General features: G+C 43.0%; 2 protein-coding genes across 2 annotated transcripts; both read right to left on the bottom strand.

Moving 5' to 3' along the window:
* Window positions 1–4: 4 nt before the first annotated feature.
* Window positions 5–6,091, bottom strand: sult3st1 (sulfotransferase family 3, cytosolic sulfotransferase 1). Its single transcript, XM_072442151.1, has 6 exons — window positions 5,900–6,091; window positions 2,611–2,816; window positions 1,864–1,990; window positions 1,298–1,392; window positions 1,061–1,232; window positions 5–131 (listed from the first exon to the last, which is right to left on the bottom strand). The coding sequence occupies exons 1-6, from the start codon at window positions 6,039–6,041 to the stop codon at window positions 22–24; spliced, it is 852 nt and encodes a 283-aa protein (XP_072298252.1). The 5' UTR covers window positions 6,042–6,091; the 3' UTR covers window positions 5–21.
* Window positions 6,092–7,835: 1,744 nt separating this feature from the next.
* LOC140358177 (interferon-gamma-inducible GTPase 10-like) lies at window positions 7,836–9,044 on the bottom strand. The gene is made up of 2 exons (XM_072442862.1): window positions 8,528–9,044; window positions 7,836–8,444 (listed from the first exon to the last, which is right to left on the bottom strand). The coding sequence occupies exons 1-2, from the start codon at window positions 9,042–9,044 to the stop codon at window positions 7,837–7,839; spliced, it is 1,125 nt and encodes a 374-aa protein (XP_072298963.1). The 3' UTR covers window position 7,836.
* Between the last annotated feature and the right edge of the window lie 7,862 nt (window positions 9,045–16,906).

The raw sequence follows: 16,906 nt of genomic DNA, 5'->3' as shown, positions 1-16,906 counted from the left end.
TGTGGATCATAAGTTTAGCTTTTATTCCCAAATAAACTGCAGATTCATGTCTCCAAGTCGCTCTTCCAGGATTCGATCCACTCGTTCACTCTGAGCGACAGTGAAAGTGTTTTTCCAGTCTCCAACGCGGCCTGGAAAATTATAACGTTCTCATGTTATTCATAAACACAAAACTGACAGAGATTTACAGGAAGCAAACAAGGACTCTGTTCATGTGCAGTCTTCTTATCGGCACACGCAGCACCCCACGGGTCAACACCAATCCCACCAGATCACCCTGCAATAGCTTCACACTGTTGTCTACTGTGCAGTCGCCTTTGGTGTGTCTCTGACCACCAGAGGGTGCTGCTGGAACAAATAAAAGCATTCTTTGTGTCCGCAACTGTGTGAGCTCAGGGTTTAGAGTAGACTCAGGGCTATATTTTATTTATTTATTGACAAGACCTTGCTTGCTGTGTTAGGTGTTCCAAAGGTTTTCTGGTTTTGAGGTCTCCCTCCTCATCCCCGGAGGTCAGGGAAATTATAGTATTTGATGGAAACATTAGGAATAATAAAGGAATAATAGAGAATTTTTTGCCGATTTCAGAACTCAAGTAACTGCTAGTCCCATTTTATAAAATGCGCACACTCGCCCCCCACTCTCCTGTTCTTTCCAAGAGGCCACCTCCAATCAAACCTCAAACGCTACAGCCCCGCTGCTACACGTGCGTTTGTTTATTAGCACGATGGATCGCATCTCTCGTCTCCGCAGATTTCCGTCTCTTCTGAGCTCGAACACAGTCTTTCTCTGTCGTCATTTTGTACTGTTCACTGAAGGAACTCGCTAAACACACACCGACATATCCACCACGCATGCGCAGCCAGGAAACGTGCTGCTATCCTGGGAACGAGGCTGCAGGTGTGCAGTAGGACGCAAGGGATGATTGACATGCGAATGAACTACTCGGCCACAAGGAAATGAAACTCAGATTTGTGAAAGTGTTAAATAACTTATTTACAATGTCTTTGTTTGGCAGTAACTAAAAACATTTTGAAACAGGTGAGGTTTTCACTTTTTTACCTTTGCGCATGAAGCTTCCACTCAGCTTCTCTTCCGGCAAAAACTTATAGTTGGCTTTTGAGTCATTCTTCATCGTTTCAAATGTCGATTTACGCACAACTTCATCGACGTCTGCATCACTGAGGCTTTTACCCAGGAAATGACAGATTTTCACCACTTCTCCTCTCAAGTCCTTGAAAACCAAAGAAACTCCATGAGAAAAGTCTGGTTATTCTTATGTTTTCACAGATTCCTCACCCGTTTCATGTCCTCGTAGGTCAGATAGAGGATGTTGTACTGGTCACAGACTGACCGCCACAGACGGACGTGATCAAACCAGGACGATGCACCAACTGCGGGAAGAAATGTTTTTATTTTTAAAACTACGTCAAGTCTGGGGAAAATATGGGTAAATCTCATAATGAATAACAATATTTTGAACTGCTACAACATCTTAAAAACATCTCGATTAAATTCAAAGCTCCGCAATCAGCAAAATTATAAACGTTCCTAAATAAAGAAGCGTTCAAATGATGGTCGGAACTTTCCGTTAGTAGCATCTCAGTCATAATGTAGGTTTTTGTCACTAACATTATTCACCACGTCCATTATTTAAATTTTAAACATACATAATATAAGCCTAATTAATGCAATTTTCTATTTACTTATTTCATGTTGACCCAAAACACATCATTTGCGTTCCACGTCAGTCAACATACAACATTTAAATGGAACAGTGATGTAACACATTTATTATTTTTGGAGAGATAAATATGATTAAAATACTTGGCATTTCTATTGTGAAAATTAAATGACGTTTTTACCATTTCCTGCTAAATACTGTTCCAAGAATTCCTCAAAGCTGTTTGGATTCTCCAGGTCATTGAAAACTTTGCTGAAGTGATAATAAGACACGAGGTTGTCCTTTGGGTTTCGCATCACATATATAATCTGGAAAGACATGCAGAAAAATTATATTAAAAAGATGTTTTAAAAAAAAAAGAACAAAAAAATTACACTGGAATTTATATAGCGTACGATTTTTCCTTTTGTTTTAAAGACAAAATCTTATCTATATTCTTTGTGCTATATGCATTTGAGCCACAAGGGGAACCACCAGCACCAGTTTAAAGAACATAATTGTGTTCTATTGTAACAAGACCTGTGCTGTAATATTGTCACTTTTGATTATCTCAGAATAAGTGCACTAACCCCCAGAATCATGTCAACAACTCAAACATGTGGGTAATTGCATCCAAACCAGATTAATTCATTCTTTCTGTAATCTACGTATTTGTTTAATTATGATTTATTTATTTTTGAAAACTTTGAGATGTTCATTCATTTAATTTTGATATATTTTTTTAGTGTACATTTTTAAGTGTGTGTACCAGTATGTCTTGTAAATGTTGTGTCGTGTTTGTTGTATACTTTATGTCATTAATTGTGTGACTTTTACTCTTGCTGTTTCCGCTCAGAAGAGAACGCTATGTCGATGTAAACGTCAAATTACAGTTGTCATTGGCGACGTATGAAATAAAGCTCCATCGGCCCATTGAGAAGTGTCGGACCTGAGCCCTCTTGTCCCTGAGCCCCCGGGGCATCAGAGCCGGGGGCAGGTGGGTGGCGAACAGTCGAGGGGAGGGTCTGAGTGCGTAGTCCGCTCGGCCCTCAGTGTACTCCAGCCACGGCATCTGCTCCAGGTTGTTGGGATACTCGTTCAAACGTCCAGACAACTCGCAGATGGAGATCAGGACCTGCTGCGTCCAGATTGTGCCTTTGAGCAACATGAGGATTAAACTTTTCATCCATGACACAGTTTTCTGACTAAAACGGATTAAAAAGTAATAGATATTTTTGTCAACTAAAGTACTATTAAGTAATAAATACTAAACTTAAATGAAAAAAGGGTCAAGTGGAGATTAGGTCCAAGGTCCTGTACATATTCATGAAGCAATGCAATCACATTTGTCAGAGTAAAAATCAATTATATATTTATGCTGTAGGATATGCAGATGTCCTCCCCCTTGCCATGGTGACAGGAATGGTGTTATCAGCTGTCCGTGTGTAGTTTTACGGCCCTCAAAAGCAGAGGACGTGAAAGAGAACGAACAGAGACGCTTTGAACTTTGAAAAATAACTTTTCATCAAATGACTCCTTTTGGATTACAGAGAGTAACGATCTCTCCAAGACAAACGCTAAAACGCTGAAAGACTATGCGGTTTTAGTGGTTTTAATAGACAATCATCAGATTGCAAAAATGTGTCCACCAGATGACTTTACATGTACATATTGTGATATCGTATTTTACATGTCATTTTAACAGTTTCATAACTTGTTTTGTGGACAATTTTACCTTTCGTGTAACTCTTGTGGCCTAAAGCCAGACCTCGACCCCTTATCAGCTCTGACCCCAGCGTGCATGCTGATTGGCTGAAGCCACGGCGCCAAAAAAAAAACCCAGCGGGGAAAGACAAAGGAAAGAGCAGAGAGTTACACTCAGTTCCATCGGTGTTTCTTTCGAAGCTCGACCCTCCATTCAAGGTCCCACCAGCAAAGTCCATGACAACGGGCGTTGGGGGGCAGGTCTCGGGCCCAGCTAGCGTGAGCAATGCTAAGCTACGAGACAAAGACTTTTCCAAGAGACATGCCCGCAGAAGCTAATGTTCCCTCCCAAAACTAAGAAACCTGTGCCCGTTTTTTAAAACGTGATTGATGCTGCATCACGCAAATCAAGCAAGGACCTTTTGCAACTTTTCAAGTCCACAGCCTTTTGGACCAGCCACATCGGTGGAGCAGCACGACGGCCTTTTTATTTGGGAACGCCTCAGAGCCAAGGAGAACGCCTCAGAGCCAAGGAGAACGCCTCAGAGCCAAGGAGAACGCCTCAGAGCCAAGGAGAACGCAGATCGCAGAACCTGATCCAGTCCTTCTTTGGCCAGACAACGTCAGAGCCGAGCTCCAGAGCAGCCCTGCTCTGGCCAGTGTGTGGACTGAGCTGCAGCGTGACCCCTGAGTGAAGCCTGGAGGCGACACGAACGACGCGCAGGCTCTTGGACCCCATGTAGGCCCTTGGACCCCACGCAGGCTCTTGGACCCCACGTAGGCCCTTGGACCCCACGCAGGCTCTTGGACCCCACGCAGGCCCTTGGACCCCACGCAGGCCCTTGGACCCCACGCAGGCCCTTGGACCCCACGTAGGCCCTTGGACCCCACGCAGGCTCTTGGACCCCACGTAGGCCCTTGGACCCCACGCAGGCTCTTGGACCCCACGCAGGCCCTTGGACCCCACGCAGGCCCTTGGACCCCAGGCCCTTGGACCCCACGCAGGCCCTTGGACCCCACGCAGGCCCTTGGACCCCACGCAGGCCCGTCTCCTCAGGATCACAGCTTCTGGTTCCGTTCGTATGAATGCACTTCACAGGCTGGCTGATAATCTCATCTTAGACTTAACTCTAACACACACCTAGATAGATCTAGAACCATCATGTCTAGTGTTTTCCATCTCTAAATCGACTCATTTGCATATTCCTAATTCATATTTATCTGTTTAATTCTTTGGTCATTAAATCTTCATAACCCACATTTGGTAAAGTGTTCCTTCATTTCCAGAAAAGGGGTCAATGTCACGGTTACGTTCTCAAACCTTTAGATCAACGAGCAAATTAATTTCTAATTAATTAATTAATCTAGATATCTGATTATAGAGTTGTTAAAATTGCCGATTATCCGGCTGGTGCCCCATTCTACTCATAAAAATATGATTCAAACTTATCCACACTTATGCAGTGTGTCATGTTTGAATTCTTGAACAATTCTTTAATCGATATCAACCTTGAATGCCCCGCCTCCTTCACATGTGGGTGGACATTCATAACCTTACAGTACTTGTACTAGTATGTTACCCTACAATACTAAAGCTATTATGGATTCAGTTGAATAAATGAGTGTGATATTTTGGCCATCAAAGTGTCTAAAACAAAAAAGGCACATTGAATTAAATATTTATCAAATGGACCCTTATGTTATAGAGTGTATGTTATACAGCAGGGGTGTCAAACGTCCAGCCCGAAGGATCCGGCCCGCCAAACGTTTTAATCCGGCCCGCCAAACATTTTGAATTCATATTTTATTTTAAATATATATATATTTATTTATTTTTGTTCATAGAACCGTAGTTACATCCGTAACCGTTTTTATCGCTAAAACTACACATCCCACAATGCCGCTGGTGGCCGCCCCTCCACGCGGGCTCTTCACTGCCGTGTGTACTCCGGAGGGAGAAGTGCTGAGAGAAGTAAGACACGCGTTTGCGCACTTTACAGCACTTACGCACCTCAGAGCAGAGGTCTGAGCGAGGACAGAGACGTGTGGTTTGGGAAACACGTGGAAGAAAGAGTTGTGCTAAAAGTGGAGCTAATGTGGAGCTAACAAGAAAACTAACTTTTGTGATGATGCTCTGTGAGGAAAACATCCTCTACAAACCTGGACAGATCAGGAGCCACAGGTAAAAACACAGGTCAGAGTGTAATAAAGTATGAACATGACTGTGTCCACACTAATGTGACTGTGACACAAACACAATGACCTCATTTGAGTCACTACATGAATCATTTGTCACTAAGATCAACTTAAACTATGAAAATAGCGAGCTTGTATTGAGTTTGAGCAGAAACATGTCTGTGATATGAACATTTCACATCAGAAATCAAATCAAAAGTCCACACCCCTGTTATACAGAACTAGCTCAATATAAGGTTCAGATACAGACTATATACGACCGCTCTGTCATCGCAGAGATTTAAAGTCCGACTCATGGGTTTGTTAGACTCGCTGTTCTATAAAGGGACTCGACTGACCTGATTTGGGGTAAGTGACCAGGAATAAGTCGCTGCCTCGGATCTGAAAACCCTGAAGTGAATCGAGGTACTCCGGAGTGGTCCACCCAGCAGCAAAGTTATAACCTTTGTATCGACACAAGTGCTCCGAAACCTGCTCCATTTTCAAACACTAAGTCAAATACAAAAGTCTGTAAATATCCCACGACCCACCGAGAGCTGGACTTTGGACCTCATTATTACCTCGTGTTATCTAACGGCAGAAAGAGTGACACTGAAGGACGAAAGCAATGAATGAACAAAGAAAAGGAAATCATATTTGTAATGTTGATGTTTTTAATGAGATTTATGTCAGAGGTTCAACAGTTCAAACTCTTTATTAGTTCTTTGTGAGTGAAACGGCAACAAGTTAAAGCTGGTCAGGCTCAGCAGAATATATATATATATATCAGCTGTAATAAGTAAAGTACAATAGAATATTGCTCATATTAATCATTTTTATTGATGTATCTTTCAAAGCTTTTATTGCCGTATGAAATTTAAAGTATAAACCAGAGGTGTCAAACTCATTTTGGCCCGCGGGCCGAATTTTGACGCTCAGGCTGGGTCGCGGGCCGAACATAACATAAAACAATAAAAAATATAAGAAATAAATAGCTTTATATAGCCTACGCTGTTTTTGAAGCAATTACTGGATCGATTAAAATAAATTACAAACTCGTTTGTTCTCATAAACTGAAATGTATTAAGAAAAACAAGTGTCATTTCACCAACACTGTGCTTCAGTTTATGAGCATCACAACTTCAGATCTACAGAGATAAACATTTAGTCTATTTGGAACTGAAGAATATTGTATTTGACTTTATAACAAAATAAACTTCTCAAGATCTAAAAAAACCTTTTAAATATACTAAGTAACATTTCCACGTCTGTGTAGTTCTCTGTAGTTCTCTGTAGTTCTCTGTAGTTCTCTGTAGTTCTCTGTAGTCCTCAGTAGTTCTCTGTAGTTCTCTGTAGTTCTCTGTAGTTCTCTGTAGTCATCTTTTCACCTGAACTGACTCACCACTAAATACAAACACACGTGGAGCGTTTAAGGAGGTTAAGTTACACCTCTGGCCTTGAAAATATAGAATAAGTGCATGAGCCACAGTTTTCCATCAAACCAAAGTCTTTTGTCAAATTGTGGGCCAAATATTAGGTACAAAATAAAACAATAAAAAATATAAGAGATAAATAGCTTTTTTTCTGAGTCCATATTCATGAAGCTGCAGGAACAGCAACAATGACTTTAGATGTGATTTCTGATGTGAAATGTTCATATCACAGACATGTTTCTGCTCAAACTCAATATGAGCTATTTTCATAGTTTAAGTTGATCTTAGTGACAAATGATTCATGTAGTGACTCAAATGAGGTCATTGTGTTTGTGTCACAGTCACATTAGTGTGGACACAGTCATGTTCATACTTTATTACACTCTGACCTGTGTTTTTACCTGTGGCTCCTGATCTGTCCAGGTTTGTAGAGGATGTTTTCCTCTCAGAGCATCATCACAGAAGTTAGTTTTCGTGTTAGCTCCACATTAGCTCCACTTTTAGCACAGCTCTAACATCCACAAAACCGTCTTCTTTCTTTCTTCCACGTGTTTCCCAAACCAGACTCAGACCTCTGCTCTGAGGTGCGTAAGTGCTGTAAAGTGCGAAAGCGCTCGTCTTACTTCTCTCAGCACTTCTCCCTCCGGAGTACACACGGCAGTGAAGAGCCGCGCGGGGAGGGGCGGCCACCAGCGGCATTGTGGGAAGTGTAGTTTTAGCGATAAAAACGGTTACGGATGTAACTACGGTTCTATGAACGAAAAAAATAAAACATTTTTTAAAATAAAATATGAATTCAAAAGGTTTGGCGGGCCGGACGTTTGACACCCCTGGTATAGACATAAAGTTAATCGCTCTCTGCATCAGTCAGTCCCATAGGTTTCCTCCCACAGGCTTTTCAGTAAGTATCTGAGAGCCAGGTACGTTGAGAAAGCTGACAGACTCATTGGAACGAGTGTTCCAATAATTGGGCCTAACCTGGCTCTCTCCTCTGCTGCCATAAGTCCCCCCACAGATATACAGCCTCTCAGGACTCCAATCACAAGCTCTGTGGTTATTTTGACCCCTGTCAGTGGGGACTTTATCTCTGCCATGAGTTCCTCCATGGAGACCCCTGTGGCTTCAGAAAGACTCTGCAAAGACTCAGCGCTAAGACCCAGAGATTTCTGACACTCAACTACAAACTTCATAATGATGGCGAGATCAACTGTGATAGAAATACCAGGAATTGGCACAGCTGCCCCCATTGCAGATGCTAAAGCATACAGTTGTATTTTGTCATTTAAAGCCTCTTTCTTCCTGTTGATGACGTCCAGGCTGATGTTGGTCACAGCCAGTAGCAGAGCTTCTCGTTTGTGTTCAGGCAGCTCTTTCTCCAGAAGTTTCCACAAAGCATCAAAGTCGAACAGGTTCCGGTCCTTGCCGGACACCAGGAACACTTTTGGAGACTTGATCTCCAGTTGCTCCAGTCCTGCATTTTAGTAAAAGTAAGTTATGTTATCCATCAAAATACCAAAATAAAACAAAACAAAGATGTGTGAACTGTATAATTACCATCAATGCAGTCGTCCCTGATAAGTTTAAGAGTTTCTTCCTCATTGAACTCTTTCTTGTCTCTTTTTTCATCTATTATATTGTGGTCAATCTTGGAGCGAACAAAGTAGAACTTCTTCTTCAAATTTTGAATTTTTTGAGCCAGTTTTGCATCATTTTCTCTGAATCGAGTGTCAGAGACAATGATGAAGAAGTCAAACTTCTTAAACGCCACCGTCTCTAAGTATTTGTCAGCTGTAAAGTTGGTAGTACCAATCCCAGGCAGGTCCCATATCTTGACGTTGGGGTAGTCTGGATGGAGGTATTCTGTCGGCTCCATAGTGGTCTCCACGTCTGAGTTCTTCAGGCCTCTGAGAGCATTGACAAAAGTGGATTTACCAGAGCCTGTCTCTCCTGTGACTGCGATGGTGAGTGGAACTTTGTCTAGATTTTCTAAATGTTCTTTTGCCAGTTTAGCAGCAGCGGCCAGGTTGTTATTTTGAAGTGCATTTTTCATTTCTTCACAGAAGTTGGCCATCTTGGTCCATGAGAAAAAAATAAGTATTTCAACCACTAGATCTCACGTTTATCCTATTACTGTTGGAATGTGGCATTCTTTATGTCAGTTGTTTGGAGTTGTAGTGTACGAAAATAAAGCACTAATTACAAATACTAAAACAGCCCAAAGTTGAGCCTTTATTGACTGTTTTTTGATATTACTTTTGAAAGTATGAAATAATTACCTTTCAGGAGCCGAGCCTTTGTCTGTAGATCTCTCTGAAGTGAATGAAGACACTGATCTGGAGGGAATAAATAGTTTTGTATAAATAGAAGTTTTGTATAAATAGGGGTTTTGCATAAACAGGCGTTGTTCTCCCTCGTTCAGTCCAACCACAGCAGTACTTTTGTATCAGCAGACTGAGAAGGTGATGTTCAACTTTCTCCTTTAGACCTTTGTGCTTGTGAGATTTATAAGAAAGGTTTGTAGTTGGTGCAATTTCCCTTTACATCAGAGACATTGTTCTCATTTGAATCAATCCTCTATAAACCCATGTCAAATAAAAAAAAATAAATAAAATAAAATAAAATATATATATATATATATATATATATATATATATATATATATATATATATATAGCTTTCTTCCTCCATTGCATTCTTCCTTTTATGAAGAAACCCATCATCCATCCACAAACACATTCAAACACCAGCACTCCTGCCTCGTGGGTCCCAGTCTGTGCAGAGTTTACATATTGTTTGTGCCTAGGTGGGTTTTCTCCAGATCCTCTACCTAAAACACTATCTATCACAGAAATGGCATCCAAACTAATCCAAAGCCGTAGCAGGCTATGACACAGGTATTCAAACATTGAAGACGCGTCACAGAACATTGCACATGTTAGGTTACTTATTCCTCCAAACACAAACAGAATTTCGCACTTACTTCCATTAGATAACAAATATGCTTTGGCCACAGCAACAATACCTGAACAGGCAAGTCTTTCTGGTCGATGTGAAACGTCTTCCTCGCGCTCACCTCGCTGCCATTACCCAAGCCACTGACACACACAGCAGGTGAGCGCTCTCACTATAAACCACACCCAGAGTGCCAACCCCAGACGAGTTGTGCTCGTACCCACGCGTGTGCACACAAAGCCACACATGGCTCCAACAGGGTCTAGTATACACATATTATATGTAAAGCCAGTACTGACCACTGCTGTTTTGGACACCAGAGAGGGTGTGGCTAAACCATCAGTAAATGTGCATCCATCTAACCAAACTGTGACCTTTACATGAGGATGGAAAAGTTTATGCAAAGTGAGACAGTCAGTCACAACAGAAGGTAAACTTGTATATAAAGGAGCATGTGTTTTTGGACTACTTTGTAATGATACTCAGGGCCGGCCCTTCCACTAGGCTGGATAGGCGAGTTTTTTGCGCCCCCTTCTATGTATCCAAACACTATTTTGGAATTGACAAATAAATCTAACGAAAGGAGAAAATAAAAAAATAAAAAATCGAAAGCAGTGTGTTACGTATTCTAGCAAGTCAGGGGTATCACCTCTGGATAGATTGAACAGGCTAGAATATCGAATGCCAACAGCGCCCCCCTCGGGGGGGAAGAAAATGTTAGAATTTTTTTTTATATATTTGTTTTTGCTTGGCAGAGTTTTTTGCGCCCCCTTCTATATTTCCCAACACTATTTTGGCATTAAAATAAATAAATCTAACGAATGGGGAAAATGACCCAAAAATCAAAAGCAGTCGGTGTGTTACGACGACAAAGTTATTGTAATAAATGCAACACGCGCATAAAAGAGCGCACATTTTTCCGCACTTTTTTAATGGAATTGAAATGACCATATCTTCGGTTTTATTTGGTGGATTTACATGAAACAATCACTCAAATGTAGCTTCGGGTCTCCACTTCCGATTGACGTCATGACGTCGTGACTTGTTTTTTATGCTGCAGGGTCCTAAAGCCGACCACGTTTGCATGGTGGATACAGCAGTAAGTCTATTGAAAAAGACTGAAAACGCTCTTGAGGCCTACAGAGCCACAGGCTTTGTGGCTGCACACACGTCAGCCAAGGCTATGTGTGAGGAGATGAATGTGGAGAAGAGGCTAAAGTCCACAAAGAAGCACTTCTCCTACGAGTCTCCTGATGAGCCATTGACAGATGCCTTACACAGCCTAGAGGTAACGTTTTTTAACGTAGTGGTGGATGCTGCAGTGTCAGCACAAAAGGAGAGGTTTGCTGGTCTTGAAGTTGTTGAGGACAAGTTTGGCATCCTGTCAAACTTCCAAGACCTGCCACACCAAGAGGTGATGAGGCAAGGGGAGGCACTTGCACACACCTTAAGCCATGGAGGGCAATCAGATTTGGATGGGAAGGCGCTGGCCCAGGACTTGAGAAATCTACCTGACTTGCCATTGAAGAGCCTGTCAACCCTCGAGTTGTTAAGATTCTTTCATGCAAAACAGCTTAAATTTACAATAACCTCTGTATTGCTCTGCGGATCAGTGCAACACTGCCAGTAACGGTCGCCTCAGCTGAGAGGAGTTTTTCCAAACTAAAACTGCTGAAGACTTACCTGAGGTCAAGCATGGCCCAAGAACGCCTCACTGGTCTGGCTTTGATCAGTATAAACCATGAGGTTGGTAGTCAAATTTCGTACAATGAGGTCATCAATGACTTTGCAGGGAGGAAGGCCAGAAAAACTGCACTGTAACCCTTGATGTAAATAGTTCGTAGTTTTTTAGTGTTAGTTTGTAGTTTTTCTTAAATTATTTGTTTATTTTACATATTATATTTTTTGTATTTATTTAATTATTGCTAATATTGTTATTTGTTTATTGTTAGTTATTATTACTATTGTTTTTTGCTAGTTGTTTGTTTGTTTTTATTCTTGTTATGCACTTTGCACTCTTGTTCTTGAGATAAATAAAGTAGTATTTTACTGTAAAACTGGTCCAATAAAAATTTGGGGGGGGGGCGCGCCAGGGGAGTAGCTCGCCTAGGGCACCAAATGTGCTGGGGCCGGCCCTGATGATACATTGGTATTTAATTACACGAAATGACTGGGTGTTTGTGTGCCTGGTAAAGTGACTCTATCGTTCTATGCAGCGATACATCGATGGTGGTCTCCACAACACCTGCTGGAGCAGCTCCTTCATCAGAGTTCTTCAGGCCTCTGAGAGCATTGACCAAAGTGGATTTACCAGAGCCTGATTCTTCTGTGACTGCGATGGAGAGTGGAACATTGTTTACACTGTCATAAACAAGAAAATCTATGGAGGGCAGAAAATAAAATTCATCATAAACGTATAAACCAGTCCACATGTGCTTTGTGGATCTGGAGAAGGCTTTTGACCGTGTCCCTCGGGGTGTCCTTTGGGGGGTGCTCCGGGAGTACGGGGTCCGGGGCCCTTTGCTCAGGGCTGTCCGGTCCCTGTATGACCGGAGCAGGAGCTGTGTTCGCATTGCCGGCAGTAAGTCAGACCTGTTCCCAGTGCATGTTGGACTCCGCCAGGGCTGCCCTGTGTCACCGGTTCTGTTCATAATTTTTATGGACAGAATTTCTAGGCGCAGTCAGGGGTCGGAGGGGGTCCGGTTTGGGGACCACAGGATCTCATCTCTGCTGTTTGCAGACGATGTTGTCCTGATGGCTCCATCAAACCCGGACCTGCAACATGCACTGGGACGGTTTGCAGCCGAGTGTGAAGCGGCTGGGATGAGAATCAGCACCTCCAAATCCGAGGCCATGGTTCTCGACCGGAAAAAGGTGGCTTGCCCTCTCCAGGTGGGTGGGGTGTCCTTGCCCCAAGTGGAGGAGTTCAAGTATCTCGGGGTCTTGTTCACGAGTGAGGGAAGGATGGAGCGTGAGATCGACAGGCGGATCGGTGCAGCGGCTGCAGTGATGCAGTCGCTGCATCGGACCGTTGTGGTAAAGAGGGAGCTGAGCCGAAAGGCAAAGCTCTCTATTTACCGGTCGGTCTACGTTCCTACCCTCACCTATGGTCATGAGCTTTGGGTAGTGACCGAAAGAACAAGATCGCGGATACAAGCGGTCGAAATGAGTTTCCTCCGCCGTGTGGCTGGGCGCTCCCTTAGAGATAAGGTGAGGAGCTCGGCCACACGGGGGGAGCTCGGAGTAGAGCCGCTGCTCCTCCACGTCGAGAGGAGCCAGCTGAGGTGGCTCGGGCATCTGTTCCGGATGCCTCCTGGGCGCCTCCCTCGGGAGGTGTTTCAGGCATGTCCCACCGGGAAGAGGCCCCGGGGAAGACCCAGGACACGCTGGAGAGACTATGTCTCTCGGCTGGCCTGGGAACGCCTCGGGATCCCCCCGGAGGAGTTAGAGGAAGTGTCTGGGGAGAAGGAAGTCTGGGAGTCCCTGCTCAGACTGCTGCCCCCGCGACCCGGCCCCGGATAAAGCGGCAGAAGATGGATGGATGGATGGATAAACGTATAAATTCAGAAGATTCACAAGTCAGAAGGTTCACAAGTCCGAGAGTCGCATTCTCTAAAGAACACGTGCTGCTGCTCACCGATGTGGATTCGTTCATCGCAAATATACATTTAAAACAGTTTACCACATTTCTTCCAGCGCGTTTTGCCGTGACTAAGAGTGCACACTTAGAAGCGTCCCCTACCCATCTAAAACACGCTAAATCTACAGTTCCACTGACCTGCGCTCTGCGTCTCCTCACTCTCCTCCCGTGGTGCGTTTGATCAAACCCATGCACTTCCTCGTTGGGGTTTAAATGCCTCAGCTTCAGTCGTCATGTGAGCCACAAATAATTTACATACACAATTATCTCTGTTTTAGCCAGCAAGGTTGTTTATTTAGTTTGATATTTTTCTATGACAATATTACATTTTTGTATCTCTTAGAGGGTGAAAAGTTATCCATTTAGTCGTGGGACTGGTGTAAATAATATTTTCATATGTCTGTTTTGTAATGTGGGAGGGGCCAACGGGGGTTTAAAGGCGAGCTCTTCAGCTCTGCCTCAGTCTGATGTGGGTTACAGTGGAGGTAACGTCTGCGTGGTGTTTTGAAAGAGACTAAAAGGGGAAGTCTAGGCAAAACACTATACACATGTTTGTTTGTTTTCAGCAACTATTGTTCACTGTAAATATTTGTCAGAGCACCTTTTTTGCACTTGGTTTCCACTGTGGGAGAATTAAAGCACCAAAAAAAACTAAATCGCTGACTCAGCCTGAGTTTGTTGGCGGGCTCTGCCACAAAATATATATAAAGTGATCTGAATAACTCTTATGTTGGATAATTTGGGAAGTCCAAAATTGATTTGGGGAGTTTTAGCCTTTGGAACACACCAAATCCATTTGAACTTTAAGAGCCCCAGTGGACAGTCTCTGCTCAATGTCCTCTCACTGCACTTCAGCAGTGGTCTCAGAAGTTTATCTTCTCTCAAGATCATGCTCAACAATAGCAACTCCACCGTTTGATCTGCACTGTCCAAATATTCATGATTTATAAATCAAAACTCCATTGTTTTACTCATAGTGGTCTCATGGTCTGGTTTGATAGATTCTCTTTAGTTTTGTCTTCTTTGAGTCCAGATAGATAAGATAAGATATGATATTCCTTTATTGTCCCACATGGGGAAATTTCATTGGTGCAACGCAGGTAGATACAGAGGTAGATACAGAAGAACAGACCACTTATAGGAAGTCTGAAAAACACTTTCAGTAGAAGATCTCCTATGAATAAATAAAAACTCCCATAGACAAATAAATAAATAAATAAATACATAAATACCATTGCATGTGATCACGACAGTAATTGCACATGACAGCACATGAATTGCACATGAATTCCAACAGCAATTGCACATTCTGTCATATTATGACAGAATTGCACATCAGTATTAGGTTAGGTCAGTATTGCGAGTGTTCAGTACTAACAGTTTTTGTTATAAAGTCTGACAGCAGCAGGAAGGAAAGACCTACGGAACCTTTCCTTCACACAGCGAGGGTGGATCAGTCTCTCACTGATTGCTTTCTAAACACTGTCTTTCGGACTCTTTTCCAGTGGCTTCTTTCTATTGCTTATTTTTGCAGCAGCGATATCCTTTTTAGGTCCTTGCATGAAATCTCTTTGAGGTGGCATTCATCCACCAGTGTCAGCTTCAGTGTCCATAATCAACGATCGACTGATTGACTCTAAGGCCACCACAGACACAATGATGTTAGTCAGTCTTGTTTGTGCCCTGCTTAGAGCAGGCTTGACTCGCAGAAATGAGCTTGTGGCTGTGGTGTGTTTGTGGAGGTGTGGCAGTGGTCTGGGTGCGGGTGTGGTCAGTCTTCTCCAGTGTCCGGTCCACAGGAGGCGCAGTGACCCTCTCTCGTGCTGGTGGTGTGGGAGCCAGACGTGCTCGCAGTGGGATCTCACAGGGAGGTACTGACAAAAACAAACAGAAAGAGTGAGTGTGGTGTGATTGCATTGTGTGTCACAAATCCTGTACAGTAGGCTTCATTTATATTTATTCAAATTAAAAGTAGAGACTCCCAGACTTCCTACTCCCCAGACACTTCACCCAACTCCTCCGGGGGGATCCCGAGGCGTTCCCAGGCCAGCCGAGAGACATAGTCTCTCCAACGTGTCCTGGGTCTTGCCCGGGGCCTCTTCCCGTTGGGGCATGTCAGAAACACCTCCCCAGGGAGGCGCCCAGGAGGCATCCGGAACAGATGCCCGAGCCACCTCAGCTGGCTCCTCTCGATGTGGAGCAGCAGCGGCTCTACTCTGAGCTCCTCTCGTGTGACTGAGCTCCTCACCTTGTCTCTAAGGGAGCGCCCAGCCACACGGCGGAGGAAACTCATTTCGACCGCTTGTATCCGCGATCTTGTTCTTTTAGTCATTACCCAAAGCTCATGACATAGGTGAGGGCAGGAACGTAGACCGACCGGTAAATCGAGAGCTTTGCCTTTTGACTTTAGCATATCATCTGTAAACAATACCAACGTAGAGAGAATGACATGACATTTTCCCATTACACAACCCGGGCATTTAAACCAGGGCACATTCTGGAGCAAGGTCACTCTGCCTCTTATCAACTACACTTCTTCTGTCAGTGCTTCTCATTCCTTGGCGCACCCTATCTAACTGGATGAACATTTCTGTAGATCTAAATCTGAAACAAAACAAAACTCTCCAATCTCTCCAAAATATAACAAATAGCATTCCAAAGGCCTAAACTTGACAAATCAACAGTTCTTAACTAAACTCTCACCTTTGCTTAATCCTGAAAGTGCTAAAAATACTAAAGTCAGAACGTTAAGCTCCGCCCTCGCAACAAAACACTAAACCTTTATGTAAAGTGATGATTAGTTTCACCCAAAAGCTCCACAGCAATAGTTCTTATTAAAAAAATGTTCTGGTTCTGGTCAATAAATCGTCAAACTCCAAATGACCTTTATGTGTTATCAGTGTTCCAAAGGATAGATTATCATTGTAAACTGTTTGATTATTATTGTGCTTTTTTTATAATTATGAAATGTTTTTGATTACTTTTTATTATTGATAATATTTGTATTTTTTACTAGAATTGTAAAATGTCTAAAAATTATTGAATTAAAAAGATGTGCTCATGTTCAGGAAATACACCTTGTAGCACTGGTCTTTTTTAGATTTATACTATTGATATTCTGGACAACGTTATCTCTAACATGTCACGCTCACCATAATGTACTGAAGGCGACTTGTTTGTTTTGTTTTTCTTTCGTTTTCCCAGCCCGTGGTACAAGGACTAGGGACATGTTTGAACACTTCCCACCAGGGGGAGCCACTGTGCTTTGTCTTCCACCAGGATGTAGTTCAAGCTCTAGATCAATGTTAGTCCAGACCTGGACCTGGAGCAATGGCGTCTTG

The sequence above is a fragment of the Eucyclogobius newberryi genome, unplaced genomic scaffold (assembly GCF_026437365.1).
Source record: "Eucyclogobius newberryi isolate DKJ021-1_F unplaced genomic scaffold, fEucNew1.0.hap1 SCAF_13, whole genome shotgun sequence".
Lineage (NCBI taxonomy): Eukaryota > Metazoa > Chordata > Actinopteri > Gobiiformes > Gobiidae > Eucyclogobius > Eucyclogobius newberryi.
The sequence above is the reverse complement of the archived record's forward strand: the minus strand, read 5'-3'. Positions and strand labels throughout refer to the sequence as shown.